The sequence below is a fragment of the Equus przewalskii genome, chromosome 13 (genome assembly GCF_037783145.1).
Source record: "Equus przewalskii isolate Varuska chromosome 13, EquPr2, whole genome shotgun sequence".
NCBI lineage: Eukaryota > Metazoa > Chordata > Mammalia > Perissodactyla > Equidae > Equus > Equus przewalskii.
The window spans coordinates 3,730,498-3,751,463 of NC_091843.1; the positions used below are offsets into that span (position 1 = coordinate 3,730,498).

The 20,966-nt window shown below is 59.2% G+C and overlaps 1 protein-coding gene and 1 long non-coding RNA gene across 10 annotated transcripts; one reads left to right on the forward strand and one right to left on the reverse strand.

Moving 5' to 3' along the window:
* Window positions 1-1,066: 1,066 nt before the first annotated feature.
* LOC103567051 (uncharacterized) lies at window positions 1,067-3,025 on the reverse strand. Its single transcript, XR_548617.2, has 3 exons — window positions 2,834-3,025; window positions 2,637-2,691; window positions 1,067-2,369 (listed from the first exon to the last, which is right to left on the reverse strand). It is a non-coding gene; the product is annotated as an uncharacterized lncRNA (long non-coding RNA).
* Window positions 3,026-4,110: 1,085 nt separating this feature from the next.
* Window positions 4,111-20,784, forward strand: DBN1 (drebrin 1). Of its 9 annotated transcripts, none has more exons than XM_070570231.1 (16): window positions 4,111-4,139; window positions 4,416-4,485; window positions 8,359-8,518; window positions 10,616-10,671; window positions 11,295-11,407; window positions 11,585-11,659; window positions 11,775-11,921; window positions 12,041-12,118; window positions 12,339-12,490; window positions 12,577-12,640; window positions 16,573-16,632; window positions 16,721-16,844; window positions 18,061-18,228; window positions 18,663-19,348; window positions 19,646-19,748; window positions 19,913-20,784. In XM_070570231.1, exons 5-16 carry the CDS (start codon window positions 11,342-11,344, stop codon window positions 19,981-19,983), a joined length of 1,794 nt encoding a protein of 597 aa, XP_070426332.1. In that variant the 5' UTR covers window positions 4,111-4,139; window positions 4,416-4,485; window positions 8,359-8,518; window positions 10,616-10,671; window positions 11,295-11,341; the 3' UTR covers window positions 19,984-20,784. The 9 variants fall into 9 exon arrangements, with proteins under 9 accessions (XP_070426332.1, XP_070426330.1, XP_070426333.1 ...); XM_070570229.1 differs by lacking the exon at window positions 8,359-8,518 and adding an exon at window positions 17,587-17,724; XM_070570228.1 differs by lacking the exons at window positions 4,111-4,139; window positions 4,416-4,485 and adding exons at window positions 5,732-6,012; window positions 17,587-17,724.
* Window positions 20,785-20,966: the final 182 nt, after the last annotated feature.

Here is a 20,966-nt window from a genome sequence, read left to right on the forward strand (position 1 = left end):
GGATGCTTGTCACTGATGCTGAGAGAGGTGGGGAGCAGGGCACAGGCAGGCCACTCAGGAGTAAAGCAGGAGGGATGTGGTTATCTTTCAACCTAGACATCCCTAGCATGGTAAACACAGTATCTTTCACTTCCACAAAGAAGTGTGCTCTCTCCCACTTCTCTTGAACCGGGAAGCCCTCTCAGTCCATCCTTGGTTTCCATGGATACAAGTGAGCAAGAGCACAGGGCTGGATGGTGAGTGCTGTTGGGAGCGATCTGGGGGCAGCCGCCCACCCTTGGCCTCAAACAAGGGCCACCGTGTGGGAATGCCGGCTGTGGCCAGATCTACCAGTTTACTGACAGTGTCCAGAGATTCAGACTTTTATGTGAAATCTGGTTTTTGAATGTTGGCAACTAAGTTAGATTTTTTTAAATCCTATTAAGAAAAACAATAAACGTGGGCCAAATCCAGTGTGAGGACAACTGGGCCCCAAGCATAGAGAAGAGATGAGAAACCGGGAAGCAGCCCTGGGCAGAGAAAGCGGGAGGAGCCCCGAGAGGCAGAGGACGACCTCGGGAGAGCTCGGAGAGGAGAGCTCGGGGGACAGGGAGGCCGGCCGGGGCAGGAGTGTTTCCAGAAGTTGCCAACAGTGTCAACCAGGCAGATAAGGCTGAGGAGTCCCCATGGCATTTCGCAACAAGGTGACATTTGCCAGATCAGTTTAGCAGGGAGCTGTGGCGGCTGCCAGGGTTAGAGGAATAAGAGGGCGGGTGGTGAGGATGTGGAATGAGAGAGTGTAGATAAGAGTGTAGACAGCTCCTTTAAGAGGCTTGGCTATGGTGGGCAAGAGGAAGACTGACAACTAGCAGCCAAGGTTAGCTGAGCAGCCAAGATGGATGGAGAGAGGAAGCGGGGAGGCATGCGCCAAGGGAAGAAGAACGAGAAGTTGTAGGGGGATATAAGGGTTAAGAGCAGAGAGCTGGGGACTGAATCTCAGAAAAGAGGAGCTAGCCTAGATGGAAGTAAAAACAAGCACGGGGTGTCTGCTCTGAACAGCCCCTCTCTGCCAGGAGCCACACAGCAATCGCTTTTATGTGATTTAATCATCCAAACACGCTTAAGAGAGGTCATTAAAGGCACGCTTCAGATGAGGGAACTGAGGCTCAGAGAGGGAAAGTGACCTGTCCAGAGCCAACCAGCCAGAATGGCCCAGGTCTGCTGCTCTGAGAATCAAAGGCTGAGGTGCTCCCCATTGCACCCCCCAGCTGCCCCCCACCACAGAGCTGCAGGGATCACAGTGTTCCAAAGCTGGGGCGCTAGGCTGTGTGGGTGGAGGCCGTGGGGACTGGGAAACGTCCTTGTGCCAGGCAGGGGAGGCCATTAGCGCCCTTGGAGAGTGCAATCTCCCCAACCGAGGGGGCAGAGCCCATGGCGGGGGGGCGAGTGGGCAAGTGGAGAGGCAGGAGGCAAGGGAGGGGTTTTTCCAGCTCAGAGCGGCTGGAGCTCATTTGAAGTCAGCAGGGAGAAGGGCGGTGGAGGGCGAGGTACTGTTGGGCTGGAGTACAGAGAGAAGCAGGAACTGACGATTCCGCTGCTGCTTCCTCAGTGCTGGGCCCCACGTGGCCTTGGAACACGCACAAGGTGCAGACAATCCTGTGGACCCCTCCAAGCAGCGCTGCTACAGGAAGGGAGCTGAGGCTGTAGGCTAAAGGGCCCAGCCCCAGGGCACACCGGGAGCAGCAGCCAGGGTTCCGGAGGCCAGGATGGGACAAGAAGCCTGCTGGGAGCCTGGGGAGAACTCAGGAGGCCAGGGCCAGCCCTGGGAGATTGTGCAGTGGGGTCACTACAGGGTGGCCAGGGAGGGCCCCAGGACCAGATGGAGTCCTCCCACTCAGGGCCTGGGGGCACTAGCAGGTCAACTCAGCTTTCATCCGTGTCCCTGCCCACTGACAAAAATGACCACTACGGAGGAACTAGGCAGATTAGGAAGGACTCTTTCAGCTGCAATTCAAACTAGTTTGAGCAGAAATAGGGATAATTTGTCTCATTTAACTGAGAAGGTTAATGGCTTCAGACATGGTGGGATCTGGTACCCATGGATGTTATCAGGAGTCTCTCTGAGTGCTCTCTCTCCCGCTCTCTCCCTCTCTCAACTCTGCTTTCCTCAGTGCTGGCTTTATCCTCAGATGACTCCCCCCATTATCGGCAAAGACGCCCCTCAGCCAGCTCCAGGCCCACATCCTGCCAACTCAGCAGCCCCACTGGAGTCTTCCTTAACAGTTCTAGTCAAAGTCCCAGGGCTGACACCCATCGGACTGACATGGGTCCATCCTGGAGCGGTCACTTGTCCGACCCAGCGGCCTGGATCACGTGCTCCCCTCTGGAGCCTGTGGTGGAAAATCAGCCAGAATACAGAGGCAGGGTGCCTGACCTCAGACGTCTACTGCCCTGGGCCCGCTTCCGCCCGTCCAAGCCCAGCACCCCTGCCCCTTGACTCTTCTAGACCCCACAGCTCTAGCTCAGGGACTACTTCTGACCGAATTCCATGCCAGGTCAGCCCCTGGATGTGGAAATGGGGCTGCTAGAAGGGAAAGCAGGGAGGGTGTGTGGTGTGCTGAAGTGACCTGGGTCCCCATTCAGACTTTGCCACTCACCAGCTATGTGCCTCAGGGCAAATCACTGCCCCTCTCTGAGCCTTGGTTTTCCCATCTGTAAAATAGCAATAACAGCCGACACATCAACAGCACCTACTATGTGCAGTTAACACTTTAAGCACTTTCTAGATACTTTTTTAAAATCCTCAGACAGACCGCATGAGGTAGGTACCTTCGTTATCATCCCCATTGTATACCTGGAGATGAGTGAGACAAGAAAGGTCAGGAAAGTCTCAGGTCACTCGGTTAGCCATGGTTAGCCACGTTCGGCCCGTCAGGAGCAAAGCTGATGTGGTGAAAGCGGCAGGCCATGCCAGGGGTCGAGGTCTGGGAAGCGCAGTGAGGTGTAGCGACGAGAGGGCACTTGTGAAGGTGTGCTTGGCAGGAACCTGCAGAGGCAAGATGAGGGCAGAGAAGGCTCCACCAGCTGCTGCTGAAAAAGTCCTGAGGCCAAGTCAGCTTTGAAACCTCCCCGAGAGGTGTGGGGGAGCACAGAACGGGAAGGCGGGCCTGGGAGGGAGGAGGGCGGGGCTGCAGGGAGGAAGGGTGGGTGCTCTCACTTTTTAAGTCTCCATCCAGCTACATTTTATCCTTATAACATGTTATCAAACAGGCAACTCGGAGAGGGAAAGAGTTTCAGCCAGGGTCACACAGCAAGTCACCGGCTTCTGCGTCTGAATTATCCTTTTTTCTTCTCCTTTCCACTCTAGGACCAAAAGCCATTGGACCAGCCTCCCAGTGTGGGGGGAGTTCATGTTCTGGGGGTGGGAGAGACCTAACAGGTTAACACTAGAAGGGTATCAGTGCTGGGAGCGGTAGACATGACGGCCTAGTGGGAGAGCCTCCAAGGAGACCCCCAGCGCCCTCCGCCTATGCTGAGTGTGTGGGTTTCAGGGGCAGTGGATGGCTAAAGGGAGGCAGGTTCTCAGGGAACAGAGTCGTCAGTGGTCACGCCCATTCCCACCCGGCTGAAGAAACTGAGGACTATGACAGGGCCCCTGAATTAGGGGTCACTAGTGACCTTGACCAGGGCAGGGCCAGGGACAATATGGGAAGAAGATAGATGACAGATGTACAAATTATAGGGTGAGATGATGTGGGGGGGCAGAGGGAGAAGACCAGGGGTCAGCCTCAGGGCGTGTGTGTGAGCAAGGAACACTCTTGCTCCCCTGAAAATACAGAAAACTGGGGACAGGGCACTTGGGGACTCTGCACTGTCTGTGTAATTTTTCTGTAAATCTAAAACTGTTCTACACTTAAAAGTTTATTTAAAAATCTAGATGGCAAAGAGGTGAGAACGGGTGTGGTTGGAGAGAGTTTGTAGGTAGCTGGGGGGAGGCAGGAATTTGAGGAGGGGAGAGCATGCCCACACATAGGGCTTCTGTGTTTTGGTTGGGAACTGAGTGAGCAGGAGGCTGGGGAGGGGACAGGGAGGGGACAGGGAGGGGAAGGTGGGAGGGGCTCCGAGCAGAGACAAGTCACAGGAAGCAGGAACCGACTGAGGTCCCAGATTCCTCTACCTACCCCTCCCACGTACCCCTCAGTCCTGCTGTGGGGTCCCCTCCCTCCCCAGAATCCTACTAACTTTGCCTGGGCCTTGCTCCAAGTGGGGGCTGTGGAGAAAATGCCAGGGCTAGGGGTCCATGGGCACGGTGGGCGCAGAGTTCCCCAGGCAGAGGCCTGTGGGATGTTTTGAGTTTTAAGAGGTTCTTCCTCCTGCGCAGCCCCAGGAACCACGGCTAGAGCTCAGCGCGCACTCTGCTCTCTTCCTCTTGGCAGGGCCATCACCCATCTCGGAACTCGGAGTCCCTGCGTGACGCCTCCTCTGCCACCTCCCAGACTGGACCAGGTAAAGTTTGCTCAGGTTCTGTCCCCTGCCCTGAGAAGAGGAGGGTGGGAGGCTTTGCAGGTGGTGGGAAAGGCTTCTCAGGGCTGGGGAGGGTTTCAGGGTCCCACCTCAGCAACGAGTGGAGATGTTCCAGGAGGCCTTGGCAGGGGTGTCAACTTCCCTGCAGGGGACTTCTCTGAGGCCCCAGAGCCTACTGTGCTCAGAGATTTGGGAAATAAAGGTGCCAGGAGGCTGGCTCTAGAGTGTCCTTGGAGGAGTCCTGCCTTGGGAGTCTGGGGTTAGATGCTGCTTCCGGAACACTACTTGGGAGTCCTCTGGGAGGCCTGAGGCTTGGAAGAGAAGGCAAAGGATTTCCTAGACTGGTCCCCTGTGAGAGGGCCTAGGAGGCAGCGGGTAAGGGAGTGGGGGCTCAGCATAGGGGTGGGGCAGGGATGGGGGAAGAGGTTGGGAATGCTGGGGTCATGAGCCGGGTTGGGGCTAGGAATGGACAAGGAGGCAGGGATGGAGGGGTGTGGTTGGGAACTGGGATCAGAATGGGAACAGGATAGGCTGGACTGAGGAGGGTGCAGCTAGGGATGGGGTATGGTGAATAGGTGAGGGGTGCCTGCTAAGCAAGGGGTTGGGAGTGGTGCTGGAGCTGGGATGGGAAAGAAATGGGGCTTGATTTGGGGTGGGGATGCAGATGGCAGTGGACAGTAACGTGGATGGACTAGGAATGGGCCTTTCAAAGGTGGAGACCGATGCAGATGGACCAGGGGTGGCTGGTATGTGAACTGGGTTGGAGCAGGGGGTTGAGATGAACCAGGAATGGGGGGGATGGAAAGAAATTAAGCACGGAGTAGGGCTGGGCCGCACTGGAATGAAGTGATTTGGGATTGGGACCGCAGAGTTGGAAAGGAGAGGGACGCAGCTGGGCCTGGATTGGGGCGGGTGAGGTAGGGATGGGGCTGAAACCCCGGGGCTGGGGAAGAGGCGAGCGCTTAGGCCGGGGACACGGTAGGTGAGAGTTTGGGACGCGGGTGGTAGCGGTCTCAGGAGCAGAGGGGCAGGGCCGCCCGGGTCGGGCGCGCAGGAGCTGCGGCCGATGGGCGCGGGGGCGCCCCGGGGCAGGACGGGAAGGGGGGGCGGGCCTCCCCCTGGGCCGGGCCGGGGCGGCGCTAGGACCGGGCGCGCGGAGGGAGCGAGCCGGGCGGAGCCAGCGCCCCCCGCCCCCCGCCGGCCGGCTCCCCTCCCCCGGCCGCTGGCTCACTCGGCTCGCGGCGCTGCAGAGGCTCCGAGGGGCGGCGGCGGCGGCGGCGGCGGCGGCGGCGGCGGCGGCGGCGGCGGCGGCGGCGACTCCCTCTTTCCCTCCCTCCTCCTCCTCCTCCTCCTCCTCCTCCTCCTCCTCCTCAGTCCGTCCGTCTGTCCGTGCGTCTCCGTGCGGCCTCGGCCCGGCCCGAGCATGGCCGGCGTCAGCTTCAGCGGCCACCGCCTGGAGCTGCTGGCGGCGTACGAGGAGGTGATTCGGGAGGAGAGCGCGGCCGACTGGTGAGCCCCCCGCCCCCGCCCCCCGGCCCTTTGTCCCCGCGCCGCCGCCGCCGCGCCTTTGTTCCCGCCGGCCCGCCGCCCCGCAGCCGGCAGGGAGGGGAGACCCCGAATGGTGCAGCGGCCGGCGGGGCCGGGGAGGGGCCGCCTTTGTGCGCGCCGGGGGAGGGGCCGGCCCGGGCGGGGCAGGGCCGGGCCCGAGCGCCCGCAGGCAGCCCGGGGCGCGCGGCGGAGCGGGGGCCAGACGCGGGCTGCAGAGACGCAGGGTCCACATGTGTGGCCCGGGGCTGCGTGGCCCTGCGGGAGCCCGCCCCCCGCCCCGGGGCCGGGGGACAGGTGTACACGGGGCGGCCAAGGGCACCTTCGCCACCTTCGATGGGGCGAGGACCGGGCGGCGATGGGGCGGGGACCGAGCCAGCGGAGCCAGCGCAGCCTGCCTGGCCCAGCCGGGCCCGGCCCGGCCGCAGCACAAAGGAAAGCCAGGGCGGGGGAGGAGCGGAGCGGGCTGGGGGCCGTGGCGCCCCGCCCACCGGGGGCCTCCCTGAGTTGGGGTGTGATGGAAAGACGTTCACTGCCACATGGCAACCACCAAGTGACTCTTGTTCCCCTTAGGGGTCGCGGAGGAGGCAGGGATGAGTCCTCCTCTTCCCGATCTGAAGGGGATTGCAGGGACTGGGCAGCTGGGCTGGGTGATGCCAAGGGGACGGAACTGCCTTCCTAGGGGGCCAGCTGGGGTCCCTGAGAGGAAGCCCTCAGGCACAGAAATGTGGAGGGAGGCCGCAGAGAGGGATGAGGGGGTGAGTGGATCCACTGAGCCCCTAGCTCCATCACCCGGTGTCAAGGGGCTGTCGGCTCCCTGGTGGAGGAGGAGCTGGGCTGCCCTCTCCCTGCTGCCCTCTCCCCCCTCCCCAGCTGTTGTCTACCCCTGAGCTGTGGGAGGGGGTGGACCACCTGCTCTGGAGCCCGAGTCCCCAGGGTGGCGGGAGAGCTAAGGGGTTCCACACTGCCCCATTCGGGAATCATCTTCCCCCAAAACACTCTTATCCTGGGATAAGTGCCCATTCTGTTCTCTAGGCCCCCTCTCCCTCTGGCAGGCAGGAAACTGAGGCACAGAGTGAGTGCAGGTCTGAGAGTCCTCACTTGGGCTGGCCTCACCCTCATGCTGGGAGGGCAGTCAGGTAGGGATACTGACCTGGGGGCTGGAGGAGGGGACAAGATGGCCAGGCGTCCATGCCATGGTACTGCAGCACTGGCGGGCAGCCAGGCCTGGAGGAATGGACGCGGGAGACAAGCTCTCATGTCTTGCAGGTCAGTCACAAGAGAGGCCAGCACAGGCTAAGCGGGCAGGCGGCCCACCCATTGTCCCCGCCCTGCCCCTGGGGGGCTGAGATCATGGGAGGAGTTCAGGGCAAGTAGCCAGCTTGGCCTAGTGGAGGAGCTGGCCTTGGGATATGGCCCTGCGTAGAGAGAGGCACAACCTGCCTCTCCCGTGGGGAAAGAGAATGCCCCCCACTCTCCAGTCTGTTGGGTGCTGTCCAACACCACCCCATTTCCCTCTAACCTCCCCAAAGCAGAGCTCTGGCGGCCCATGCAGGGCCGTACAACCACTGCTGGCCCACATTCTGCTCACCACCCTGCAGCATCCATGTGGCCAGAGTGAGTTATTCATCACTAATGTGCGTCACCCCCCATCTGGGTTGTGTGTGGGACACACACAGAGATGCGCACACGCACCCTCGCATATACACACATTTGCCCACTACCAAGGGCCCAGATAGCATTTCGTGAAAAGAGTGTGAGGATCACATCCTGCAGAGCGGGGCAAGAGTGCCCCCAGTGCCCAGCACAGAGCCAGCAGTCCAGTGGGGTCTGAGGATTCAGGGGCAGATTCTGTGCTCAGAGGCTGAGGAAGGCATCTTGGGTAATATTGCTGTCTGGGCAAAGGGGGCTTGGCCTCCCTTCCGTTGCCCTCTGAAGGGGGTGTGAGGGGGGAGTTGACTCTGAGGTGGCAGGGCCTCTGAAATGGACCACTGCCCTGGTCCTGGGAGCAGGGGACCCAGAAAGTCAGGTTGGGTAGTGGGAAGAGCCAGTGTTTCCCTGGACGTGATGTGACTCACTGTGTGACCACACACGAGTTCCTGCTACTCTCTGGTCCCCTCGAAAAGAGGAAGAGGGGGTGGGGTTCCACCATCGTTGGGATACCCGAGGCCCTTCCAGCTCTAATGTTCTGAGTGTGATTGTCCTGAGGGGTCTGCCTGCCCTCAGCCCCCCACCTCAGCTGACCCCACGGTCTTCCTGAAATTGCTACATTTTGGCTCCCCGCCCCTCAGCCCAGTTTCTCTGGCCTAGATGGTTTCTCAGAGTCTGTGTCAGTGTCACAGACACCTACTGGTGCTGCTCTGTGCTGGACCCGGGACCCAGAGAGTGATATGTGTTGATTGACTGAGTTAATCCTGCCTTCACGAAGCTTGCACTCAGGAGCAGCGTCTGTCTCCAGGGGTTGGAGCTGGTGAGACATAGATTCCTGGGCCCCCCATCCTGATTCCTTGCAATTTCACCAGCTCCCACCCGCCCAGGCCCAGGCTGCTTCTCATGTGTTTTCTGAGAAGCACAGGTCTAGTGGGATCTGGGGTGGGCTCAGATGCCTCTTCCCCTCCCTGCTGGGGTGTGGTAAGTACTCTGGGGAGGTGCAGCTCAGGGCAGGTCCCCCGAGATTTCAGCCAGGAGTGGGCATGGGGTGGAGAAGCAGTTCTGGCCTTCTTGCATGTGAAGGGAACTACATATGCAAAGGCTCGAGGGTGGGAAATATCTGGAACTGTGTTTGGGATCAGGGAGCCATCCAGAGTGACCGAAGTGCATGGTATGGATATGGAAGTCTGGCTGGAAAGGCACGTGTGGCAGAGCTCAGGGCCAAAGGCCTGCTGAAGGCTTTGAACTAAGCTGTGGTTTCCACCGGTAAGGGCTGTGGCCGTAGCAGGGAAGGGTGGCTGGAGGTGAGGAGGCAAGGATTGAGGGTGGAAGGGGCATGGCAGATGTTCCTGGGAGGAGCAAGGGCCCTCCAAGAGGCTGACAACTTGGCTTGGGGAGATGTGATGTCTAGAGCATTGTCTGGGAACCAGGGTCTCGAAGTTCTGCCTCAGTTTCTCATCTCATCTGTGGAATGGAGAGAGGCAGACCCTGCTTCTCTGAGGGCCTTTTGTTCCCAGTGGTGAGTCAGGGCAGCCAGACAGGTGGTGAGACAGCTGTGCTAGGAAGCAGCTGCCAGGGCTGGGGCCCGGGCAACAGTTGGACCAGGAGCTCCCAGCCCCACAGCCCACCTGTGTCCCTTTCAGAAGGGAGGGCTCCTGGGAAGTGGGGGGATTGGGGGACCATTTGGTCCTTGGAATGACTTGTGCTGATCTCATGGGGGCTGGGCCAGCCTGCCTTCCTCCCTCTCTCCCTTCCTCCCTCCTCCTTGTCTCCCTTCTTCTCTCCTCCCTCTCTCCTTTCTTCCCTCCTCTCTCCCTCCCTCCTTCATTTCCTCTTTACCCCTTCACTTCTCTCCTTTCTCTTGTCTTCTTCCTCCTCTCCCTGTTTCTCTCTCTGCCTTTCTCTCCCTTCCCCTTCTCCGTGTTCCTCGTGCTCCTCCCTCTGTCCTCCTAGCCCCCCGCCTCTTGCCTTGGCAGTAGGGAAAAGGGAGCTTGGGGAAGGGGCTGAGCCCTCCTGAGCCTCTGGGATGAAGCCCTTCTTCCTTGGCCCAGTGGGTCCTCATGAGCAGACATCTCTGTCTTCCCTTCTGTGAAATGGATGCTGTGCCACTGCCACCTGGGGAGAAAAAGCTAGGGAGGTGCAGGAAGGCTCCTGGGTCAGCTTTATGGCACAGCTAAGGCAGAAGGAAAGGCCAGCAGTCCCAGGAGGCCAGTGCCTCAGCTCCGGCGGAGGCGGCCTAGGGGCTGGAAGGTCAGGAGAGCATGGCCACCCAGGGGCCAGAGTCTGGGCGAGAGCTACCATGGTGACCTCATCCCCATTTCAGGGAGGCGGAGATTGAGGCTGAAGGCGTGTCCTGGGGTCCTTTGTGTTCAGGAGAATGCGGCTGGGGTGGGCCAGTCGGGTGCCAGTTGCCGGGTTTCCATGGTTACTGGGGGATGCCCAGAGCAGAGCAGCACCAGGTTCTCTCCTCCCCCTCCCTCGTCATGGGAGGAGGGGCCATGGGCACTGAGACACGCGCCAGGTAGGTTCCTGGTGACGGCCAATGGGGAATGAGAAGTGTGGTAGCCAGGGAACGGTAACCAAGGAACCGTCGCCTTGGAATTTCCATCGCACACCCGCTGGCTGGGTTGTAGGCTGCCAGGGCCAGGGCCTTTAGGATACAACACTGGCTCACTTCAGACTGGGCAGCGATTTTCACCCCATTGCCCTCCCCACCTGACCCAGGCCTCCTTCCACCAGGTCCCAGGCTGCCCCCACTGGGCTCCAGCCACAAATGGTGCCTAGCACTGTTGTCATGACAACCTGGAGAGTACTGGGCTGGAACTCCCCTCCTGTCCTGCCCTCTCTGTGTCCCTCCCCACCCAAAATTGGCGGCCTGGGCCCTGACGTTCTCCCAGCCACCCCTCCCTCTCCCCAGGGCTCTGTACACATACGAGGATGGCTCAGATGACCTCAAGCTTGCAGCGTCAGGAGGTAAGAATTCCAGCCATTCCTTTGCCTTCCTCTCCGCCCCCTCCTCTGGTTGTTTTCTTCCCCACCCACCCGCCTGGCTCCAGGCCACCTCCCTGCCTGCATCCAGCAGACCCACACTTGTCTGGCGTCAGGCGAGTGTCCTTCCTCTGGTCATCCCTGTGATCCCCAGGGTAGGGAGGGAGAGAGGCTTGTTTCCTGCTTGATTATGAGAAGACTGCACCTCGGAGAAGGACAGTGACTTGCCCAAAGTCACACAGCTGGCGGGGAAGGATTCTGGCAGGGATGGCCCAGATCACCCCCACTTCCTCCAGAGCCCAAAGGCTTTATTCTCACTCACTGGGCGCTAGCACCGCGTGAGACATGATGATGTGTGAAGAGTGAGACATGAGGGTGTGTGAGGAACAAACACTTCCTCGGCCCAACCCCAGATCAGGCCCTGTGGCATTCAGAGGCACAGCTCGCGCCCGCCTGCCGCCCCTCTCACCCCAGCACAGAACTCTGGGACCTCCCGATTTCTGGCTGCCTGCAGAGCCCGCGAGAGCAGTCTTTCCTTTGGGTTCTAGGCCCTTTGTGGGGTCAGGGCTCAGGAGACGGGAGTCCTGATACCCTCCTGATTCCCCCAGAGGGGGGCTTGCAGGAGCTCTCGGGCCACTTCGAGAACCAGAAGGTGATGTACGGCTTCTGCAGTGTCAAGGACTCCCAGGCTGCTCTGCCAAAATACGTGCTCATCAACTGGGTATGCAGCTGGGGGCTGGGGGAGGGAGCTGAAGACCCCCGAACAGTTACCCTCCACCCCGCTTCACCCACTGATGCTGCTGGAGAGAACCCACCGACCCCAGGAAGGGGGCCCAGGCCCCAGGCTGCTGACCCCTCTTGTCTTTTCCTGACCCCTTCTTCCCTGGGTGCTTTGCAGGTTGGTGAAGACGTGCCTGATGCCCGAAAATGTGCTTGTGCCAGCCACGTGGCTAAGGTGGCTGAGTTCTTCCAGGTGCGAGGGGGGCCAGGGCTCGTGGGTTGGGCCAGCCACCCAGGGCAGGGTCTGTGTGCTGGGAGTGGTGACAGGAAGGAGCGTGCTGCCTGAACACACGTTTTTCTTGCTGCAGGGTGTGGACGTGATCGTGAATGCCAGCAGCGTGGAAGACATAGACGCGGGCGCCATCGGGCAGCGGCTCTCCAATGGGCTGGCACGGCTCTCTAGCCCAGTGCTGCACCGGCTGCGGCTGCGCGAGGATGAGAACGCTGAGCCGGTGGTCAGTGTGTTCCCCGGGCAGGCTGGCCCGTCCCTCCCAGGCCTCACCCTTTGCATGTGGGAGCTCCTGGAGCACTCGGCTTGCCCCCTGCGCTCATGCCAGGCCGCTTGTCTCTGCAGGGCACCACCTATCAGAAGACTGATGCAGCTGTAGAAATGAAGCGGATTAACCGTGAGCAATTCTGGGAGCAGGCCAAGGTGTGCCCCCACCCCCGCCCCCCTTGGCTGCTCTCCCTTTTACAGTGTGTCCCTTCCCACATCCTCCCCCAGCTGAGAGAGTGAGCCCTTTTGGCTTTCAGCCCACAGGGTCCCCTGAATTCCCAGCACCCATGTCTCCCCAGCCCTGGGTTGGGTTGGGCTGGAGGGGCAGGGCCCAGGCTCAGGGCCGACAGTGCCTGGCGCGGGGGGGGGGTTGCAGAAGGAGGAGGAGCTGCGGAAGGAGGAGGAGCGGAAGAAGGCCCTGGATGAGAGGCTCAGGTTTGAGCAGGAGCGCATGGAGCAGGAGCGCATGGAGCAGGAGGAGCGGGAGCGGCGCTACCGAGAGCGGGAACAGCAGATTGAGGAGCACAGGTGCGCCCCGCCCCGCCCCACACCGCCCCCCCTGGCTGGTGTGCGTGGGCCGCCCTGAAAGGGTGCCTGCTGGCTTCTCGTTCCAGGAGGAAACAGCAGACTTTAGAAGCTGAGGAGGCCAAGAGGCGGTTGAAGGAGCAGTCTATCTTTGTAAGTCGTTAGTCAGGGCTCCGGTCTCCTGGTCCAGGAGGTGAGGATAGTGGCTGTGCTCCTGGGCCTGGTAGAGCGATCAGTGGCTTGGGGACAGTGCTGGGCATTCTGGGCACTGCTGCAAGGGCATGGGGTGTCATGGAGTGTCAGGGCTGGCACCTGATCACCTGAGGCTCTGGCCTCCAGCCGTGGAAAGAGACTTCCTTGAAGAAGCTTGTACTATAAACTGAAAAAGAAAATCTACCTTGACCGAGACCCCCACTGACCAGGCTTCCTGCCTCGTCCCAGCAGGGCCTGAAGGGCTTGGGCTGGATTAGACACACCCCTTGGCTCCCTGCCCGTAGGGGGCTTGAGGAGTGCTGCAGAGCCCTGGGCATGAGTCTGAGTGTCTGAACACGAGTGTGCATAGGGTCTCCTTCAGAGTCGCCCCTTGTTCCAGGGGTGCTTTCTGAACCTCCAAACATTGGGGTGGCCCATGGGGCTTGTGGATTGACCCTTTGAAAATCACAGTGGAGTCAAATCTCCATGCTTTGAGTTGAATTTTCTATTTCAGAAATAGCTAAGGTCATTCAGGGCCAAGCATGGTACAGTTCAGGACAGGAGGTAGGCACCTGGATCGTAACTGTCATGGCAGAAGTTGGGCCATGGGGACTCAAATGTGCTCCACAGGAGGCTGGGAGGGAGGAGATGGGACAGCCCAGCAGGCCCTGGCATTAAATTATGGCTGTCATAGGTCACTCCAATCACATCAGCCCCTGGTAGGTGGAGGTGATGTGTGGTTGGTAAGCTCCAGCCTCAATCATTCATTCAGCAAACCCTTGCCACCTGCCATGTGCCAGATGTTAGAAACATGGTGGAGAACAAGATGGGCAAGGCCTTTTTTATTTTTTAACTTTTATTATTTTTGTTTTTTTGGTGAGGAAAATTGGCCCTGAGCTATCGTCTGTGCCCATCTTCCTCTATTTTGTATGTGGGACTCTGCCACAGCATGGCTTGATGAGTGGTGTGTGGGTCTGCACCTGGGATCCAAACCAGAGAACTCTTGGCCACTGAAGCAGAGTGTGTGAAATTAACCGCTCCGCCACCAGGCCTGCCCCAAGGCCTTTTTAAAATTAACTGATGAATGAGTTTATTTTTAATTGTGGCAAAATTTACATAACATAAAATATACTATCTTAACCGTTTTTAAGTGTGCAATTTAGTGGCATGAACTGCATTTGCATTGTTGGAGAACCATCACCACTCTTTATCTCCAGAACTTTTCTCATCTTCACATGCTAAAACTATGTACCCATTAAACACAAACTCCCCATCCTCCCTCCCCCAGCCCTTGGCAGCCTCCATTCTACTTCCTGTCTCTATGAATTTGACTCTGCTAAGTACCTCATGTGAGTGGACTCATACAGTATTTTCTTTTGTGACTAGCATAGTGTCTTCAAGGTTCATCCATGTGTCAGAATGTCCTCCCCCTTTTTTTTTTTCGCTGAGGAAGATGTGCCCTGAGCTAACATCTGTTACCAAGCTTCCTCTTTTTGTATGAGAGTCATCACCACAGCATGGCCACTGGCAGATGAGCAGTATAGGTCTGTGCCTGGCACCTGAACCTGGGCTGCTGAAGTGGAACGCGCCAAACTTCACCAGTAGCCCACCGGGGCTGGCCCTGTCCTTCCTTTTCAAGGCTAATAATATTCCATTGTATGTATACACCACATTTGGTTTATCCATTCAGAGTAAGGTCTTCTTGAAAAAGCTTATTTCTGTGGAAAATTTTACACACAGGCACAAAAAAGTAGAAACAATTGTATAGTGAACCCCCTAAACTGATGGCTCATCTTCACCAATTATCAACATTTCAGGCGAAGCCTTACACCATTATTTTATAGTCTTGTCTGGCCCTCTAAGTGTGGCTCATGTGACAGGGACAGTAGGTATTTTACAGGTCAGTGTAGTGGCCCTACAACTTCAGATCCTCTAAGGAAGGTCCCATGTGAGGAACTTTGGAATTTAGAACCATGATGCTTTCTCTTGGCTTAAGGAGTTGTTCTGTTTTCTCTCCTCTGATAAGAATTGCATTCCTTGTCTGAGTTCCCCTTTTGCCTGGGCTGTCAGGGAGCTCCCATGTATCTAAAGATGCCCAGGCACAGAAATGCTGTTGACCCTTATGGGTAGTGTATTGCTCTCTCTCTTATACCCCCAGCGCTAATTTGTTTCAGTGTTTTTCACATGGGTAGTTAAGGCTTGTCTCACCCTCTTTTTGAATGAGGCAGAGGGACCTAGCGAGGTTATACTAGGCAGAAACAGAGTACCAGCCAAGGCTAGTGAGACATATGTTTATGGGAAGGCAGGGAGCCTGCCTGGAGCCCAGTGGGCTGCGGAGCAGGGGAAATTTGGGAAGAGAGAACACGGTCAGAGGAGGAGTTTAGACCACTCTGGAAGATGCGAAGTTGTGGTCAGGGTGACCGCCCTCTTGAGGGGAGACGCTTTGCAGAGCCGTTCTTGTGTACCATGACGGGAAGGTTTGAGTCTTCGGTTATGTCCTCGGAAACAAGCAGATCCTGTTACTTCCCCTCCCTCCATGCAGCTTCTCCTCCATCGCCGTCCTGCCCCCCGGCTGCAGGAGCAGAGTAACAGGCTTTGGTGCGGTGGGTTCAGCTGAGCAGACGTGTACCCACTGAACCTTGGCTGGCCACTCACCCAGACCCCACTTCTCTTCCTGTCACCCGTGGAGGTGGGGATGATCCCAGAAGCAGGAAGTGACAATGGTGTAATCTGCAGTGTATGCCTTGAATACCTCCTGGGGGCCCACAGAAGGAAGTGACCTGAGGGGTCAGGGACCTCTTCCCCAGGAGGCGGTGCCCCAGCTGAGGCCGGAAGCAAGAAGAGTTGGACCTGGGGTGGGTTGGGGCATTTGGGGGGAGAGAGATTCAGCTCCCGCACCGAGGCACGGAGGTGGGAAGCGGTATGCATGTTCCAGGAACTGTGACTCCATCATGCTGAGGACTTCATGTCTGCATCTCCCAGGGTGTGTGGGTGAGTCAGCGTGGGAGGGGGATGTTGGAGAGGTGACAGGGGCTAGGTCAGGCAGGGGGAGGGGAATGTAGGCCAAGCAAGGGGCCCCGCCCACCTGTACTCCTGAGGTTGCAATCTCAAAACAGCTAGTGAAGTGGGCAGGTGAAGTGCAGTAGGGAGTGGTGAGGACTGCAGCCAACTAGACAGCCCATGCCTGGTGTGAGGGCTGCACCGGTGCAGCTCTGGCTTGTGGCTGCTCTGGGGCATGTGGGCCTGCGTTACCAGGGCTTTCTGGCATTCTGATTTCAGTATGAAACTTTCTGATATTTAAGTGGAGGCAACTAATTAATGTGTTTTAAAAACATATCAACAAAACAAAAGCCATCTGTGGGCCATATTCAGCCAGTACTCACTGTGGCTCATGGGACGCCTCTGAGGGATGTTAAGCTAGAAAGAATCATGGTCTGATGTGGATTTTTGAAAGGTCCGTTTAAGGTCTATAGAGAACAAATTACAGGAAGAGAGCAAGGAGGCAGGAGCCTAATGAGGAAGCCTTGGTGGTGATGCCAAGATCCAGGAAGCAGGGATGGGGGGTGTGGTTGGCCAGGTGCTGAGCTGGGAGGTCCGAGAAGAGTTAGCTGCAAAGCAGGGAGTGCTCTGGATGGCCGTGGGTGCCTGGTGGTATGTGGGAGTGAAGGAGCAGGAGGAGCGGAGCTGGGTGCCTAGGGGCCTGTCCCGCTGGAGATGAGGTGGCCAAGGGCCTTGTGGATGGAGCCAAGGAGCTGTGTGACTGGGTGGTGAAGGGGACAGAGGTGCCACCTCAGCTCCTTCCTGCCTGATTGTGGAAGAAACACAGGGACTCTAAGAAGGGCTACCGGGGTGGTGGGGGGAGTTGCCCAGAACACTGTCCCTTTGGTTTCCAGGGTGACCAGCAGGATGAGGAGGAAGAGACCCAGATGAAGAAGTCAGAATCAGAGGTAGAGGTGAGAGCCGGGGTGAAGGGCAGGTGAGGCTGGTGGGGCTACCTCAGCTGGGCCTGGCCCTGCTCCAACCCTTTCCTTGTGCCCCCAGGAGGCAGCGGCCATTATTGCCCAGCGGCCTGACAACCCACGGGAATTCTTCAAGCAGCAGGAACGAGTCGCATCGGCCTCCGCGGGCAGTTGCGATGTGCCCTCACCCTTCAACCACCGGCCAGGTAGTCCCAGGTCCCACCCCCACTGACCCCCCCCCCCCCCTCAGGTTTGGCCCTTAGCCTCTCTGGCACTCTTTCTTGGAAAGGAAGCCTTGCTAAGGACTCCTTGGAGAAGGCAAGGCCATTTCTCAAGTGTGCTTCCACCCCCTGCCTCCCGGGTGGCAGGACTGAGAAGGCTCAGGCAGGGGTCGATGCTGGGCGTTGGCTGAGTGCAGAGCCCATCTGGGTGGCTCTGGCATGGGCTAAGACACCCCCTGGCTGCAGGGAGTGGCCCTGTTGGGGTTGAACTGGGGGTTGCCTGAAGGGCTGTGGGTGCATGTGGGTGGGCTCTTGCCCTGGCCCTGGGTTCCAGCCTGGAGCCTGTACCCAGGGTCCCCTGGTCTCCTGATGCGATGCAGCTGCCCCTTTCCCCCAAAGAACCCTCTGACTCCCTGTCTGCTGTTGGAGTGTTTGCCCCTGCTGTGTGCTTGGCCCTGTGCCAGGGTCCCAGGGGTGGGGCCGGCTGTCCCTGGGTGTGTGCTGCTCAGTTGGCTGTGCAGGGCAGGCGCCTTGCTGTGTGTGGCTGGTGCTGGTGTGCGTCATCTGATGGCTTGAGGCTGTGGCCCAGCTTCGCTGAATGTGCACCCTGGCTGAAGGCAGCTTGGACTTCCAGGGCCAGCCCTGGGGGCGGGTGAGGCCTCGGGGCTGGGGTGGGGGAGACTGACCCTCTCTTGTCCTCTGTCTCTCTGTCTGTCTCTCTTGGCAGGTCGTCCGTACTGCCCTTTCATAAAGGCATCGGACAGTGGGCCTTCCTCCTCCTCCTCCTCCTCTTCCTCCCCTCCACGGACTCCCTTTCCCTATATCACCTGTCACCGCACCCCAAATCTCTCTTCCTCCCTCCCATGTAGGTAGCAGCCCCAGGCCTCGGCGGGGCGGGTAAGGAGGGCCCCGCTTCCCAGCAGCCCCCCGCCCTCACTCCCTCAGCCTGACTGCTGATCTCTAGTGTTTGTCCCTAGAGCAGGTACTGCCTGCCTCTTTCCCCTGGCCCTGAAGGGGCGCTGGCCCCCAGGGGCCTGGCTTACAGGGTCTGGAGCTGTGGTCTGGCCCCTGGGGGGCCTGGGGAGCTCCCAGCCCCCCGCAGACTCCAGAGAGGAGGTGCTGGCCAGGCCCCAAGGTGGACAGTCCTGGCCCCACCCAGCTCCCCAGCCCTCACTGACCAGCCTGGGGGTTTGTTCCATAGGCAGTCACCTGGACAGCCACCGGAGGATGGCACCCACCCCCATCCCCACCCGGAGCCCATCTGACTCCAGCACGGCCTCTACCCCTGTCACTGAGCAGATCGAGCGGGCCCTGGATGAAGTCACGTCCTCACAGCCTCCACCGCTGCCACCACCACCACCAGCCCAAGGTGAATGAGGGGCCCTAGCTGTACCGGGTCTCTCACCAGTCACTGGGATGGGAACCCCAGGTGGCCATGGTAACAAGTCCCCAGGGATCTGGCTGCCCATCGCCGGATCGTACTGCCCTGGAAGTAGCTTTGGCAGGGAGGAGCCCTGGCAGTGCAGCCACACCTGCCCTCTCTGAGCCTGTGTCCCTCCCTGGAGTGGGATCAGGCCTTCCTCCCAGGGCTGCTGAGCAGTTTGAAGACACTAGGCAAAGGGGCAGCGGGGCCCAGTGGGTGCTGGGAGGTGCTCTGCATGGAGCCCTTAGTGGAGGCCTTCTTTCCTGGAACTCGCTGACTCCTCAGTGGGTGGGCAGGGTATTGCAGGGTGGCTGCCAAGCGCCCGCATTCTTCCCTGAGGGAGCTGATGTCATCTGTCTCCTCCATTTGTGCTGTGACAGAGACCCAGGTGAGCAGCCCTGGGCTGGATGGTGAAGAAAGCAGCAAGGAGGCCAGAGCAGCTGGCCCCACGGAGGAGCCTCCTCAGGCACCACAGCCTTCCCAGGGGCAAGGCAGCCCCACGGAGGACTTGATGTTCATGGTGCCTCCAGAGCAGGCTGTCCTGGCTGCCGCTCTGGAGCCTACCATGGCTGATACTGCCGCAGCTGACACCTCGGCAGCTGACGCCATTGACACCAACACTGCCGCCGCTGACACCGCTGTTGCCAACACCATCACCCCTGCCGCTGCCAGCCTCATTGACCTATGGCCTGGCAATGGTGAAGGGGGCTCTGTACCCCAGGCTGAGCCTAGGGCCCCCACACCACCCTTGGGTGCCGAGGTCACTCTGGCAGAGGTGCCCCTGCTAGACAAGGTGGCTCAGGAGCCACTGCCGCCAGCAAGTGAAGGCTGTGCCAACCTTCTCAACTTTGACGAGCTGCCTGAGCCACCTGCCACCTTCTGTGACCCAGAGGAGGAAGTAGAAAGGGAGCCCCTGGCTGCACCCCAGGCCCTAGCTCTGCCCTCTGCTCTAGAGGAGCTGGATCAGGAGCCGGAGCCGGAGCTGGAGCCTGAGCCAGAGCCGGAGCCGGAGCCCGAGTCCCACCTGCTGACCAATGGCGAGACCACCCAGAAGGAGGGGACCCAGGTTGGGCAGGGGCAGCCTGGTGGGAGGGGTGGTCAGGGCTTGAGCAGGGGACGGTCGGACTGCGTTCCTCAGGCTTGCAGCATTACCTCCCTTTCTCTGTGACCCACGTTATTGGGGGGAAGCTCCATTCCATTTCCCTTCCCTGGGCCAGCTCTGCTTTTGTTCCCAAGGCCAGCATCTGTTTCCCCGGCAACCACTGATAGAATCACTGGTTGCCGGGGAAACAGGCTCAAGCCTGGTAGGTCAGCCCTAGTCCTGCTGGGTGGGGCTCAGTGACTTGGCGCTTTCCTCTTGCAGGCCAGTGAGGGGTACTTCAGCCAATCACAGGAGGAGGAGTTTACCCAATCGGAAGAGCTGTGTGCAAAGGCTCCGCCTCCTGTGTTCTACAACAAACCTCCAGGTAGTACTGGCGTGGATGAGGAGGAATTCAGCCGGGGGCGCTCGGTTCAAGTGTGGGCAGGCAGCCCCTCTCCCCCACATGGCTGGCACAGCTCCAGGGGTTGGGAGACAGCCATGGATCTGCTGGGCCATCTCCTTAACTACCCTCCCTTCCCAACATCACAGAAATCGACATCACCTGCTGGGATGCGGACCCAGTACCGGAAGAAGAGGAGGGCTTCGAGGGTGGCGATTAGCGATAGCAACCGCCCTAAGGCTGCCCTCGCCAAGGCCGCCCACCTGAGCCGGCCTCTGGCCAGACGGCCCGCCGCGCCTGTACACGCAGCAGCTCCGCCTGGCACCCACTCTGGATTCCGGCCCTGGCCGGGGACTTGGCCGCTTCCCTACCCACAGGGCCCGACTTTTACAGCTTTTCTCTTTTTTTTAAAGTTGATAGGAAACTTGTACAGTTGACTGGTTTTCCTCCCGTTGGTAGTTGAGACGCTGTTGCAAATTCCACCCCCTCCCTGCCCGGTCCAGATTGTAGCTCTTAGTCCTCCCTGCTCACTCAGCTGGCCGGGTTGGAGGCCTCACCCTGCTTGGGGCCTGGCGTGGGGGGAGCTCTGGAAGGAAAATGCACCCCCACCTCTTTTCCTAGTTTTATGTTTCTTGGAAAAATATCACTTTGTATTCTCTGTCCAGGGCTTCAGATATTTTGCACGAATTTTAAAACATGGCAATAAATGGCTCGTGGGCTCTGGCTCCCTGGGACCCCCGCCCTGCCCTTCTCTTGATCCCTTCCCGCCTGGCCCAAAGGAAGTAGCCTCAGGGGCCCCTCAGCTTCCCTGCCCTTTCCTGCCCCCTCCTGCTGGGCAGGTCCCAGGCTGGAGGCCCTAGGCGGCGATTCAGGTCAGGGTGGGGCCCAGGGCTTCAGTGGCCCTCCCAACTCCTCCCTCTTTGCTTGGGTTCCTTTTTCACGTTCAGTAACTGTTTTTTGGAAAGCACAAACTTCTGTAACGGGTCGTGCTCATGTCTATTAATAAAGAAATCCAGATCCCTTCGGGCCTGCTGCTCCGGGCCTCCAGGGGCTGATCTGGGGTGGGCCACCTGCCCTGATTCCCATTCCCAACTCTTCCCACCCCCAAGGCGGCAGGGGGTGCCCTCACCGTGATCTCACAGGAGGAGAAGGTGGGTTCTGAGGCTCCCGAGGGAACCAGCCTCTGGTTTGACGCAGGCTGAC